The sequence below is a fragment of the Oratosquilla oratoria genome, chromosome 4 (assembly GCF_046742065.1).
Source record: "Oratosquilla oratoria isolate Oo_2021 chromosome 4, ASM4674206v1, whole genome shotgun sequence".
Classification (NCBI taxonomy): Eukaryota; Metazoa; Arthropoda; class Malacostraca; order Stomatopoda; family Squillidae; genus Oratosquilla; species Oratosquilla oratoria.
This window is the reverse complement of record NC_134780.1, coordinates 3,317,289-3,333,165: the sequence shown is the minus strand read 5'-3', so window position 1 is coordinate 3,333,165 and position 15,877 is coordinate 3,317,289. Positions and strand designations below refer to the sequence as shown.

At 37.7% G+C, this 15,877-nt stretch overlaps 1 protein-coding gene across 1 annotated transcript in view; it reads left to right on the top strand.

The window, feature by feature from the left end:
• Nucleotides 1–3,663: 3,663 nt before the first annotated feature.
• Nucleotides 3,664–15,877, top strand: part of Ttd14 (TRPL translocation defect 14) — a 184,498-nt gene continuing 172,284 nt past the window's right edge. Inside the window, exon 1 of the mRNA XM_076183416.1 lies at nt 3,664–3,820. Coding sequence (XP_076039531.1) covers nt 3,754–3,820 — 67 coding nt within the window. The 5' untranslated portion in view covers nt 3,664–3,753. The remainder of the gene's footprint in view (nt 3,821–15,877) is intronic.

Here is a 15,877-nt window from a genome sequence, read left to right as displayed (position 1 = left end):
TCCCCAAGGTCTATATATAAATACACACACACGCATACACACACACGCATACACACACACATGAGAACGTGTACACATATAAGCACACACGACGATATCTCCCCTTCCCATAAAATACAAGTATATAAATACACACACACACACACACACACACACACACACACACACACACACACACACACACACACACACACACACACACACACACACACTGATAAAAGCAATGAGCTAGAGAGAGAGATAACGGGGGGGGAAATATGATAATTCCTGTCTTTCTTAGCGTTTCACAGTTTTCTTCATTGTTTCACAAAGAGAAAACGGAAGCAGCCAGATGACGTCAGAAGCTGCGCAGAACGGCTCAAACGGCTAGATCTGGTGTATATAGATCTTGCTTCTCCCTACCGCCCATCTTTACAACCCGACAACACTTCACCTCCATCTGGAGATGCAGCCCCAAGGGGCTGATACTCGGTCTCTGGGCTGAACCCAAGAACGCTCTAACAATTTTAACTGCATTCCACTCATTTCAGATGTAACTAGACCTGGCAAACGGTAACTGATCCCCTCCTACTCCAATACGTCGGTGACACAGGAACCGGGATCAAGGACAGTCAGCTACTGTGGGACTGCAGATTCGAAGAGAGTGAAACTCGAGGTAACAGTTACAACATCGATATTGTTTCTGTTATTGTTTTTGTTATTATTAGAATGTAGATTGAGAGAAGCAAATAAATGCCTTGGGGGATTAAAAAGTGTAATGAGAAATGGACATTTGGGAATGGATGCTAAGAGGAGATTGTATGAAGGAGTGATTGTGCCAACAGCACTGTATGGGGCAGAAGCATGGAACATAAGAGAGGAAGAGAGGAGTTTGAATGTGTTTGAGATGAGGTGTCTGAGAAGTATGATAGGGGTTACTAGGCTAGATAGAGTGGGAAATTTGGAGGTGAGGAAGAGAACATGAGTGGAAAGAGAGTTGGCAGATAGGGTTAATGAAAGAGTATTGGGATGGTTTGGACACATGGAAAGAATGAGTGAAGAAAGATTAGTAGAAGAGGTGTGGAAGGCAGAGGTGGAAGAAGTGAACATGAGGGGACGTCCTAGGATGAGGTGGATGGATGGGGTGAAGGGGGCTTTGGGGAAGAGGGGAATGTCTGTTGAGGAAAGACGGGAGAGGACAGAAGACAGGGGTGAATGGAAAATGGTTGCATATGGATGATGATGTGATTACATGAGGTGGAATGGGTGGGGGATGGGGGGTGAGGTAGTATGTGTGAGAAAAATTTGACGCAGCCCTAAGGGATTTCTCCCCGTCTTCTCCTTTTATACATGAGGGGACAGAGAGGGGGGTTACTGATTTAATGAAGCAACCTTGCTGTGTTGCGCTTTGCGACACTAACTCTGACCCAGAGCAGTGGACAAGGTGCAGGGATGACCCGTCATCCAGGAGGTGCTAAGATAAGAGCGAGGGTGGAGGGGAGTGGAGCATATTTAGGGATGGAATAGGTGGGAATGATTTTATGCCTTTTTCTTTTTGGCTACCGCCCTTGTAAGGGGGAAAAAACCTTTGATATATGTATGTACGTGTATATATGTATATATATATATATATATATATATATATATATATATCTATATATATGTCTGTGTGTGTGTGTATGTATGTATGTATACATATTACTAACGCTTTCTATTTGCACCTTGTAAGTGCATGATGTTGAAAAAATACTTTATGATCCTTCAAAATGAGTGTGGAATTGAGAAAACCTGGAATCTCCAAGGGAATGAGTCATGATGTAGCCTGGGGACAATTTTCTTCTGGGAGGCCCTGGAACTTGTATTTTCCCAGCTGATCTGGACTCTTAGAGTATCAAGACACGGGCTCAAAGGCTAGGGCCGTATTCTGTTCATTCATTTATTTATTAATCAGTATGGAATTATGAATAAAAATCAGAATGAAGATCTATGGAAAACATGAACCCAATACACTTTATTCTGTTGTTTCCAGCCCTCCTCTTTTATATTTTGTTTTTGTTTTTTTACATGGAAATTAATGTGAACATTTAGCAATAAAGTTCTTGAACATTTTGGACTGCAAGTGTTGAAAAAAAAATGTGATCGCGTGAAAACATGAAAATCCCAGCCACAGGAAATACGTATTTTTTTTTTATTTTTTACTGATTACACACACTTTCTCGTCTACGAGAGAAAATATTATCTCCTATCCCTTTTTATCTGCCAGGGTTTACGTGGGTTATCATTTGACACTGAACAACCTGACGACTCGATCTGCTTATATGAGTCATGGAGAAACACGTGTTCCCGCTGTGCTGGCGACCCGGTCCTATGCTCGGAGCGATTGATTTTCTACTATCGATTCCCTGGTCGTCTGTCGCCAGTTCTTGGCTGCTCAGAGCCGGCGGTTAGGCGCCCTGACAAATACGAAGGAGTATTTTTATTTTTATTTGGGACTCCTGCACTATACAGTTTTCCAAAATGAAATTGTTATTCTTCATCTTTATTTTCCCAAATGATCAGATGGTTCTTTTGTATATTTAATACTATTTTGGTACATTGTATAATGGCGCAATTACACTACTGCATTTCCAAGTTATTCTGAGTTTCGATATATTCCTTTGTAGGAATTAAATATTTGTTATTAAATGTTTCTTTTTGTAAAATCAGAATTACTTGATTTGGTGGAATCTATCAGTTTTGAACGAAACATTATGAAATTTTCAAGTGAACTCGGAATCGATTTACTGCTATTTTCTCTACATTCCACCAACATAATGACGTAATAATAATGCACTCAAATATAGTAGTAAATCATATAAATAAAGATGTCTGTAATCGTTGTGATATGTATTTTATTTACTGTATATTTTTTCAATTGAGTTTTTGCTAATGTCGCAGATGGCTGTGTCGTCTGCAAGAAAACGTGGATGATGCAAACTCCCGCCGCACCACACATTTACAGTTTTATCATTTGCAATGCTATTATTTATTTCTGTAAGTCAAAATTTAAAATTGAAAAAATAGTAGATGGATATTATTTGATAAATATAAATTGAAAATTGTAATAACAATTGTATACATTGTGTTGACATGAATTTAGTATCAGGTTACAAATAAAAAATCATATAGCAGTTTTGAAAATGTGTACGAGCACCTGTACTGTGTAATGAATATATTAATAAAAATCGTCAAGCATATGACGTAAACTATAGTAATTTATATGAGTAATTGATGCATATTCCATTACCATCATGTACATTACATCCTTGAATTTCTAATTTTGAATAATGATTGGTGATTCCATTTGTTAGATCGGTTTCTTAGGTATATAAATGTTTTCATAATTTGTAGTATAATACGTTTGTTTATAAATTATAATCCTAATGTTTTCAAATACAGGTTAATTAGAAGTTGATCAATGCACCAGGCGGATACCAACTAGTATAAATGAGTCAGATTTTTTTTACCAGATTAATGTATAGAATTCAGAGACTTATTTCATCAATGTCTTAATATATTTATATAAAGTAATGTTTATTTATGATGATGGTATTCAATTGCAAAGTAATTGTCTCAATGTATATTGTAACATTTTATATTAGCTCATTGTAAACTCGGCCGAGCCGCGAGCGCGGAGTAGGCAGCTGAGCTAAGTCTAGGTTGGTCGAACAGTTGAAGTATGGTTGTAGGCAAGATAAGTCACGGAGTAGCGTTGTAACCTACGCGTTTGTCACCATGTCTCACGCTAGCATGAACGGACACCACCCCAACAAGAGGGTTTACAAGATCGTCCTAACAGGAGGTAAGTCCCAAGTGGAATTATTTGGATTGGAAGGAAACGAACCGCGACGTGCCTCTGCAGTATTTAAGCGCAGGGATTATTGTGTCCTAAACAGTACTTAGAGATATTAGGATCCTCTATGGATATCAATGGTGATTGGCATTGCAGTTGTGATGAGATACTTGTTTGTGGGGTATGGTGTACAGGAGTATATTTTGTTTCCCAATGTATTTTTTTCCACCAGCTACGGGGGCGTCGGGAAGGGAAACAGTCGTGGCAGCACTGGGTGCTTGGCGGTAGCCACAGAACCAGGTCATTTCCACGCAATATTCAGGGATATTTTATCTTGTAGTTGATGTTCTACGATGTATATGTAAGTGGAATAAGACCGGTATGAGTGGCTCGGAAGAAACTATGAAGGTAGAAGGCAAGTCAATAGTCAAAGTGATTTGGAGTTTTATTATAGGCTGAGTGTTTTTGATTCAGCCATTATCGAATGGGGGAAATTGTGTGTAAGGTAACACTAAGGGTTCTTTTTTTTGTCGAATTATTTACTGTGGAAATACCAAGAGTTGTATATTCCGTGATGATGGAATTGTTTACACGGGGGAATTGTTTAAACGCCCCAAGTTCAGTATGCGTTTGTTATTTTTTTTTTTTATTGTATTAGTATGTTTTTTATTTTTGTTGTTCCTTATGAAATATATAGTATATGCACGCTAGATCAATGATATCACATGTATAGGTCTTAACAAGAATATTGAAGTACACGAACATGTCCCTTCAGTATATGTAGGTCAGAATTCTGTGTACATTAAATTTGTGTAGTTGTGTAGTTCGAGTGTAAGTATCCCTTGAAAATATTGACCGGATGTTATTGTGGAGTTTCATAATTAAAGGGTTGGATTGTTTACACTGGTTGACTGACGGCGGTTGTTTACAAGTGTTGATTTTGAATTAATTTTGAAAAGCATAGTTTAACCGTATAATGAACTAGTGAAGGCAACTTAGTATGTTATCAAATTGATGCGGTTTCGTTGTTTACATGTGTCGATGGCGATGACATTTTGTTTACGTTTGGATTCCTTGTTTACATATATGTTCGTGGCCATCTGATTATTTATAGACCGCATGTGTATTATGATCTGGATATCAATCGCTATTTTGAATATACATGCGTTCATGGTAAACGACAGGGACATTGCAGGTGTTCGGAATGTACAATGCTATGCGTGGGGAACCTTGGGCTTTGTCTTGGTGGGTTTGTCTTGTACTTGGCGCGGACAAAGATAGTAAGTATTGTGTGGCTGAGATCCTACGCAAGTTTATCGCGTTTAGCATGGATGGGACGGTGCGCAAACAACACCGTATGGAGTGATGACAGAGGATATTGTAGTTTTATAAACAAGGATAGTGCCAGGTAGATCAACAGGAGGGAGGCACCTCTGCCAGACTGGGTAAGCCTATGTAGTATGTGGTGAAGTGGCATAGCCATACCTGCATCCTGGTATACATGTGGTGCATAGACTGAATTTGCATCATGGATCTCCTGCAATAAAGACCTGGGGCAAGGTATTGATTGGTTGGTAATGGCATCAACCTCTGTACTATAAGACTCGTTTTGTATTGGCTACCAGATGCTTCTTATTCAGCTCAAGGCAAAATATATACTGAAGTTCAGAATATTCTAATTAACACCTGCATTCATAGTGACTGTCATTGGATATTTTGTCCTTGGCTCTTGATAAATTTATTCTCTCAAGGCAAGGTGTCTACTGAAGGGGCAGCAAAATGGATCATTAAATGGCTGAAGTCCATGAGCAGGACAAAGGCTTCATATATATATATATATATATATATATATATATATATATATATATATATATATATATATATATATAAAACTATGCCAACCATTGCTTTGTTTTAAGAATGAACTTACTGATAGTTTTGCCAAGGTAAACATCATTTCAGGAAAGCCTTTACTGAAAGTACAATAGTATGGTTGGACTTTTTTGAAGTACATTAAAGAGTTCCAATACATGAAACATTTTGCATTGAAGATGTGCCTCATTCTCAGATGGTGTTAACACTAGAGACATTGCTTTGACTCCTACAGATCTTTCAAAGCTCCACATTTTATTCCACTTCTGTGCCATGCACACCATATTCATAGAGGCTGAAGGAAGAGATTAACCCTAATTGTAACCTAGAGCAGTGATCGGCAGCATGTGGCTCTTTCAGGCCATTTGTGTGGCTTCAGAAGCTCCTTAGAAAATGATTATTTCATCAAAATTAAGGATGTCATATACTGTAAGTTTGTAAAACATTCCTGACATTATATATATATATATGTATGTATTTATAGGTGCCAAGATAAGAGCGGGGGTGGAGGGGAGTGGAATATATAGGAAATGGAATGGGTGGGAGTGGTTTCTATGCCTTTTTCTTTTTGGCTACCCCCCGTGTAGGGGGAAAAAGCCTTTGGTATATGCATGTATAAATGTGTATATGTAAATATGTATATGTATATATGTGTATGTATATATATATGTATAAATGTATCTATATATATATATATATACATATATATATAAATGTATATATATATATATACATAAATGAGTGAGGAAAATGGAGAAATAGGGAAAGATGAAGTGAAAGCAGCTGTTAAGATGATGTGAGCAAGTAAGGCACCTGTGTTGGATGGATGTCATGCAGAATGTTTGAAGAAAGGAGGTACAGTTATGGTGGACTGGCTGGTGAGGTTATTTGATATTTGTTTAAGAAGTGGGTAGAGTGCTGGAGGAGTGCCTGTATCGTGGAGCAGTCTAAGGCACTGACTTGGGAGCCAGAGCAGTAGGTTCGAATCATCTGCACAACAATCATAAAAATGATCTGATTGATGTCGCTGTCCATTAGCGAATTACTCACACACACACACACATATATGTATATATATATATATATATATGTAGTATATTCTTTTATTCCAATTTGAATATATAGCAGGTACGTTGATGATCAGAAACAATTGTTAACTGACTATGGATCAGAAAGTGTGTACACTTACCCCAATAGGTACACATTTCCCCTAACTTATGGTATATATTTGTATATATGATATTTTGTATTTATTCAAATTTGGAAAGATCTGTAACCATCATCTTCTATGACTTGTAGAAATGTCTTTCCCTATTATTTTTTTTTATTTATTTTTTTTTTCTGACAATGCAACATTTCTATCAAACTTTAAAAAGATGGCTCTTCAAGCTACTGTATTAGGGTTGCTGACCAATGCCCAAGGGACAACTACTCAAGAAAAGATTGAATATAAAAATGGAGATCATAGAATAAGAAAAAGTATTATTTCTATGTGTACATTAATCAAATAAAAGAAAAGGAAATAACAACATACAATTGTGGATTATTGTCAAAACCGTTGGCAGCTAAAGGATGGACCCACATCCAACCCATAAAACAGAGAGACTGTAGAAAGCTTCCCACCATCAAAACAGCTGAACAACATTATACAAATATTTCTGCAAAACAAGTTTTAAACCCACAACTCCAGAAAACGAGAAAATGGCAGTAAAAGAAGAAAAAAATTGTGTGTGTATATATGTATATATGCTAATAAGAACACGGGTACGTGTGTTCACTTATGCAAAGTAGACCACTTGGAAAAAGGAAACTAACGAAGCAGAGCGCTTTCGTATATTACATCTTCAAGGCAACACTTGTTGCACTGAAGATGTAATATATGAAAGCGCTCTGCTTCGTTAGTTTCCTTTTTCCAAGTGGTCTACTTTGCATATGTATATATGTGTATGTATATATGTATGTATGTGTATGTATATATATGTATGTATATATATATATGTATGTATATATATATACATACATACATACATACAAAATAGAACCATCCACAAATGTCACACCTCCCTCTTCTAACGGATATAAAAGATGCAGTAGAAATTAATATATCTTGTGAAGGTCCGGGCAAGATATCAAAATTTAGAAAAGAAAATACACTGATAAAAAGAGAAATCTCTGAAAAAAAATAAAAAGCCTTCACCAGTCAATATCGATTCAAAGAGGGACACTCCAACATGCTGCACATAACCATCTGTTTACAAATTAAGAGAACTTGAGCAATGTGTTCCCTTGCACTATACAACCTTCTCAAGTGATCTTCCCACTCTCAATCCAGAGCACAACACCAAAGCTCTCACCTATGCATCAATAGCTCAACACAGTAACTACAAAAAGGTTGCTAAAATTTCCTGACCATACTTTGACAAACTAGAACTGTGTTTGAGATGAAATGGAATATTAATCTCCCCTCATTAATCATTAGTGATAATGTTCTACCCAAACAAATGTGAACCAAAGAAATTTCCAACAGTAGAATTAGGTGCTCAACTACTTCCATTGGCCAATAGCCATAAAATCCTAGGCCTATCTTTTTGATTAACTATTATTCCGGAATAGACTTGAACATAGTATGAAATTGTCCTTGATGCAAACACTACATGTAAGGCAATGGACACTTTACATAGACTGCCCACATATGAAGGACCTACAGTATAAATCAACAAAAGAATAAATGTGTTAGGATCACAAGCACAGTTTTTGGTCAACAGGAACCCTAATCACAGTATGCAGTTCATAAGAATCTTACTCCAGTAAGTCCCCAGAGCAAGTTCCTTACTATCAAGAAAGCAAATTTCTTACAAACTATGCAAACCAATGCATCAAAGATAACTGGATGCCTTAAAGCCACCTAAATAAAACCTCTAAAAATCTACACTCAAACCTATATAAAAAATTGTAGGCACAGTTTTATGCAAGAACCCTGAATTGTACCCATCTATCCCATCACATAGCAAACTTAATCATCTTGATCCAGAAAAAATATATAATCTAATAGCTTATTACTGAGATATTTAAGATAACGTGCATCTCTATACAAAAACCCGTATGCCCTCAGATCACAAAAGTCACTTCGAGACATATCCTCAAGCTTCATACAGTTGACTCCACCCCCCAGACATCAGCCCAGTTGATAAATCACAACAAGCAAGAATCACTGGCACAACCACATTCAGGCATCCATTCAGCTTTAGAACACTTATTCCAGAATAGGCCTGGACATGGGATCAAATTGTCCCAGATGCAAACACTACACAATAGGCAATGAACACTTGAGCCTAGACTGCCTCACTCTAGCCTTACCTAGACAGCAATACAATATCTTTCTGGAGTGAATTATGGGCCAGTTTGGTAGTCGTTGCTGGTTACTTGGAAGCTGTGGGGTCTCCTGCAGTAGAGACCTGGGGTTATGAAACGATGACTTACCATCTCTTTCCAATTGGTATACTTGCTTCATTGACTTATGGTAGGTTTTGTTCTTTGTTAATGTACATAGTTTATTAAATAACATAGAATGTACATTTAGTATAGATGCAAATGCCAAGACCTGTAAACCCATCTGGATGCTGCAAGACTCGAACACTACAGAGTGGTATGGATAGTTGAATTTCGGTATGGCTGTTGACCTTTGAACATGCCTAAGTCAGTGCATACCACAGTGGTCAAGATCCATAGGCCAGCTTATGTGATTGTGGGGAAAACTGATTAGGAGGTGACTGTGTTGTCCAACTTTAACCCCTTTACTCTAGAGATGAGTAAAAGAGTCTGGTGACTGCTAGAATAAAAGGAAGACCTGTGAGTATGGAAAGGGTTGATTTGGGCTCCTTCCTTTGCAGCCACAAGAATGCCATGGCATCCTGAATAACAAGTATACTACACTGACATGTTACAGCAAGTAGTTTTTATTTACCTGGTGATTTATAGATATTGAATATAGGTGAACATTTAGTGTATTATGCAGTTAATTCATGCAGATTTATGAAAAGCTCAGCTGGAGAGAGGGCAGTACTGTTTACTGGCTTCGTCTGCTTTATTTAGTTCCTCCAACTAATGTACTTAGAAATTTGATGGGTCTTTTTTCCCAACATTTGTCTACATACCTTCAATTGTTGCAGTCAGGAATCCTGGCATCTCTTTCACAAATAATTACAAAGGTCAGATGCGAAAAAAAAATCATATTAATAATAAAACAATAATTAAAAACTAATAATGTAAATAACAAATAAAATACATAAATAAATGCTTAGGTATAGTTAAATAATAAATAGTAAATAATAATAAATTGACATGTAACTAATAATAAATGAAAATCAGACAGACAAATGAAAACAAAACAAAAACAAATAATATAAGATAAATTATAATCATCTAACATAGGTAAGTATCTAACAGATTCTTAAAGCTTGGAACTGAACTACATTGCACTACCAGTGCAGGAAGTTAATTCCATTCATTCACTACACGGGTGGCAAAGTTGTTTCTACCTACTTCCAAATTGAATCTATTTCCAGACAGTTTGAGACCATTGTTTCTTGTCTGATTCTCATTCAATGTCAAAATTTTGTCACTTTTGATGTTGTCAATTCCCTTTAAAATCTTAAAGACCTGTATCAAGTCACCTCTGAGTCTACGCTTTGGTTCTTGATTAAGTTTTATTTAATGAAGATTGTAGAGACGAGTGACAGCCTAGTGGATCAGTCATTATTATTATGAATAGACAAATCTCCACTCAGAAAAAATGCTGATCTCGTAACTTTCAGATTACAATTTGTCAGGTACATGTATTCAGTCGAGGGACCTCTATGGCTGAGCAAAGTTTGTAGCTAATCTGACCATAGTTTAAGAAAGGATGCCTCTGCATTAGTTTTCTCTCTTATGCAGTTTCATAATGTAATTACATGGCTGTTAGTTAACATACCTGAGATGACACTTAAACGTGGACATTATGGTCCTGCCAGGCTTTTCTTTTCTTCCACTTTCTCAGGTGTTGTGGCATACCTTGCTAATATCTGGGTAGGAAACTGATAAATTTCCTTCTTAACACTTACTACAGTGACTTGTGGTATTGTTCAGACTGGTATCCGACAGTTTTAATCGTGTGAGAGGTATTACTGTGTTGATTAGGTTGAGACTTCTCATTTTACTCTCAGAACTCTTTGATAATACTTCATATATTTTTAATACTGTCATATTATTTTATTGGGAGTTTCACCATAGTGAACGGGTTGGATTGCATGACGGTTATCAAGTATGTATTATTTGTTAATACTTTGGTTAGGATATTATTGAACCAGCAAATGGCTAGTCTCTTGCAGAATTAGTAATGTCCCAAGTAAAATAGTTTCAGACAAGCTGTACATATTTCATATGTATTTGTTAGCATTGTAATAGTAAAAGGATATTCCTCATTTAGGTGCAGTTTAGTAGAAGTAATCACAATATATCCTTGTTGCAGGAAGCTTGAGACAGGTTTTGTTCCTAAAGTCAGGAGCTTTCACAATGTGTTAAGTTTTGGCAGCAGCCAGACTTAAGTCTTAAACATACACTGTATCCTTAGATTGTTTACTTTGGTTTAATACTTTATGATGCAACACAATATTCTTTTAGCATCTTCTTTTCCAACATTAATGTTACTCAAATCAGATACCTATGAATGAAAAAAAAATCTAAAATAAAGCTAAATAGCTCCTAAAATTCTAAAATTCTGTGCCTTTCCAACTATGAAGACCCTTACAAAACTACTATAGAGGGAATAATTAGGGAGGAACAGTGTGGGTTTAGGAAAGGTAGAGGGTGTGTGAATAGATTTTTTGGAGTAAGGCATATGACAGAATAAACAGGAAAACATTGTATGAGATACTGCAGACATATTGGGTAGGAAACAGTGTAAAACTTGTGAGAGTAGCAGAGCTTGTGTTGGGGTTGAGAATAGTGATTGGTTTGAGATGAAGGTGGGGCTGCACTAAGGTTGTTGTATTGTGAATGTTCAATGCGTACAAAGATGGAGTAGTAGAAGATATAAATATTAGTGTGATGGGCAGAGGATTGGATAAAATGATGAAATATACAAGGGTGAGGGTGGCACTGAGTTGGAGATAAATCTAAGGAGAGATGGGAGAGGAATTGGATAGTTTTAACTATTTAGGGTTGCATGTAGCAAGGGATAGAGGAGTAGAGGTGGAGTGAGGAAAACAAGTAAATTTTGGGGGAAAGAAGAGTGCAGTGAGAAAAAGGTATCTGGGGATGGATACAGTGAGCAAAATATATGAAGGGGTGAGGCCAAATGCAGAGTATGGGATCCAATATATGTAATGTTTTGCCCAGCAGGGCTTCTTCAGAAATAATGACACACACATTATTTCTAAAGAAGACCTGGGCGAAATGTTAAGTATATTGGATCCCATACTCTGCATTTGGCCTCTCTCCTACAGTGCTGTTGCAGTCGTTGCTGCTTTTACTCATATAAAGGGATGATTGTGCTTGTGAAACTGTATGGGAAAGACTTGGAATTTTAAGGAGGTAGAACAGGGATATTTTCATGTGTTTGAGAAGGGTTTTTGTGTAATGAAACAGTAGTGGTAAGCTGCATAGACTGGCAGGCTGTGCAATGGATGTGCTGTGTTTCATTGCATTGCTTCCAACTCAGGCAGTTGGCCACAAGGAGCTATAAAAGGGGAACAAATGGTTAATGGATGAGGGGTGTGGGTGGGTTTAACTAGATTACTATCCCAAATTCAGTCTTAGAACATGAAGATCATGTTTATTAATTCTGCTTGGGTTTAACTTGAGCATTTGCACAGCAACTGAAGGAGGGTTGGGTAGGCTATTTGACTTTTGTGAAAATTTGAGCATCGTGAAATATTTTAGAGGTAAGCCCTTTGAATAGATTAAGGCTTTCCTGATTGACTACATGTGAACAATATTGCAGAACAAGATGGCAGTGATTGAAGAGTTCTTTATAGGTCAGTTCTGGCACAAATAGCTTTGATTAAATGTGTATGTGTCATATATGAAGGATCATAATATATAAACATGTTACAATCACTCCATTTTATGACCATGTTTGCCCCAAAAATCACCTTGATGAAACTGTTCATAGGATGTGAGCTCACCTCGTCATCCCACTCCCATGAAGTGGGAAGTTAGAAATGGTTGGTAGGGTGTGGCAAGATGCTTCTTTTTTTTTAAACATACTTCCTCACCTCCCATCCCCCACCCACTCCCCCTCATGCATCACAGCATCATCTATACACAACCTCTCTCCATTCACCCCTATCTTTTTGGGTACCCCCTGTGTAGGGGGGAAAAGCTCTTGGTATGTGTATATACAGTGAGACCTCTCATTAACGGACGTTAATTAGCTGTGTTTTCAGTGTTTTGGAGTGGTTTTTGGGTGTCATAGTGATTGTATGCCCTAAACAACAGCACCAAAAATACTGAAAACTCCGCAAGTGCAGCTAGTTAACGTCCGTTAATGAGAGGTCTCCCTGTATGTATGTTTGGGTTGCCTACCTGCCTGGCCAGGGCTGTCAGGAAGCGATGCAAGAAGCACATAGCAGGTGTCAGGATTTGAACTCTCAACCAACTACTTGTGAGTTTGACACAGTATCTATTGGGCTACTGTGTGGCCCAGAGGATGAACATCTTGTTTAAGTATGAAAGTATCACACATGTTGGTTCCACAGGGCAGAAAACAAAGGGAATGTTTGGTTTGTACTTCATCCCTTGAGTAAATGTATATACTCAAATTAACTGTGAATGGTTTATTTATTTATTTATTTATTTTTTTGTGTGTATTTTTTGCATCTTTTAATATACTTATACGGTCAATAACCCAAAAGAGGAAGGGCCACTTGTAAGTTATGATCATCTCCCATATGCAAACATAGGAAAGTTGAATGAACATTTATTGTTTAATTTCTCTTTCACATACTTCAATTACTAATAATATTCTGCATGCAAAACTATAATGAATGCTGTATACAAAACTCGTGCAAACTATTGTCATTGCAGGTTTTTGTGGGGTGCTGTACAGACTAAAGTTGCACAGTTTTTTACGGGAAATTGAAGCAGCACAAAGGGATTTCTTCTCATTTTCTCTGCATGAAAGGATGAGGAAGGAGAGGATTAGGTCAGGTAGAGATTGCATAGATCAGATTTTTGTGGTAAGACAGATATGTGAGAAAGCTATAGGAAAAGGTAAGGATGTTTTTTGGGCTTTTATGGATCTGGAAAAGCCTTATGACAGGGTAGACAGGAAGGCACTGTGGGAGGTATTGCAGATATACGTGATAGGGGGAAAGCTTTTAACAGCTGTCAAGGGTTTTTGCGAGAGTAGTAGAGTGTGTGTCAGGATTAGAAATGGAGAGGGAGTGGTTTGAGGTAATGGTGTGACTTCATCTGGGATGTCTTGTGTCACACTGGCTGTTCAATTTATACATGGATGGGGTGGTGTGATAGGTAAATGCAAGGGTGGTAGGTCAGGGATTGGAGATGGTTGTGGAGAAAAGTGGGGATAAGCCAGCTGTTGTTTGCGGATGACACTGCGCTTGTAGCAAGATCAGAGGATTGAAGAAATGAGTGACAGTTTGGGAAAGTGTGTGAAAGAAGAAAGTTGAAGATAAATGTGAGTAAAAGTAAGGTGATGAGATATACAAAGGGTGAAAGTGGCAGCAGACTGGAAGTGAGTATTAAGGGAGAGAGATTGGAGGAAGTGGATAGTTTTAGAATGTGGCAGGAAAGGGAGGAGTGGGGGTGAAGGTAGAATGTAGATTGAGAGAAGCGAGTAAATGCCTTGGTGGATTAAAAAGTGTAATAAGAAATAGACATTTGGGAATGGATGCTAAGAGGAGATTGTAGGAAGGAGTGATTGTGCCGACAGCACTGTATGGGGCAGAAACCTGGAACATAAGAGAGGAGTTTGAATGTGTTTGAGATGAGGAGTCTGAGAAGTATGATAGGGGTTACTAGGCTGGATAGAGTGAGAAATGAGGAGGAGAAGGGGGGTGAAAAGGGAGTTGGGAGATAGGGTGGATGAAAGAGTATTGGGATGGTTTGGACAGATGAGTAAAAGAGATGAAGAAGGCAAATGTGGAAGGAGTAAACATGAGGGGTTGACCTAGGATGAGATGGATGAATGAAGTAAGAGGGGATTTGGGGAAGAGGGAATGTCTATTGAGGAAAGATGGGAGAGGACGGGTGAATGGAGAATGGTTGTATGTGGATGATGTGATCCATGAGGTGGAATAGGTGGGGGGTGGGGGTGAGAAAAATTTGACGCAGCCTGAATGGATTTCTCCCTGTTCTCTCCTTTTCTGCATGAGGGGATGGAGAGGGGGGGGTCGCCAATTTAATGAAGCGGCCTTGCTGTGGATGTTGTGTCTTGTGACACTGCTTCTGACCTAGGGCAGTGTATAAGATGCAGGGATGACCCATCATCCAGGAGGTACCAAGATAAGAGGGTGGAGGGGAGGGGAGTGTGATAGGGATGGAATGGGTGGGAATGGCTATTATGCCTTCGTTTTTCAGCTATCTCCCTTATAAAGGGAAAAAAAAGCCTTTGGTATATGTATGGTGTATATATGTTGGGGTTAAGATTAGAATTGTGTGAGTGGTTTTCTAGATGTTTGGGGTTTTGTTGTGTAACCAGTATATGAGACTCCGTTAAGGTTAGTTCCAGTGTTTAGCTAAGGTATTTGAAGTGAATATTTGAGATCTTGTCTGGGCCTTCAGCTTTGGAGTTCTTATTTATTTATTTTATTTATTTATTTATTTTTTGACAGCCCCTTCTATATCTTTAATGGTGAAAGGCATGATGGGTCTCTTGTGATAAAGTATCTATGATTAACATTGAAGCCTTTCTCTTCCTTCATTTTTGTAGCCAATTAATTTCCTAAAGAGTAATAAGCTTTTATCCACTTTGAATACATACTTTGCAATAACATAATTTATATAAAGTTAATTTTCCACTATTGTCTTGAGAAATACATACAAAGGAACTTCAGTTCACAAATATCCTATGAATAATCCAGTTCATGAACAAAAAATTATCACATAAACTGTCATTTTGTGAATTGGTTATGTTATAGTATCTGAATTTGTTAATTTAAACTTTTATCCTGAGCCAGAGGTGTCTCTGAG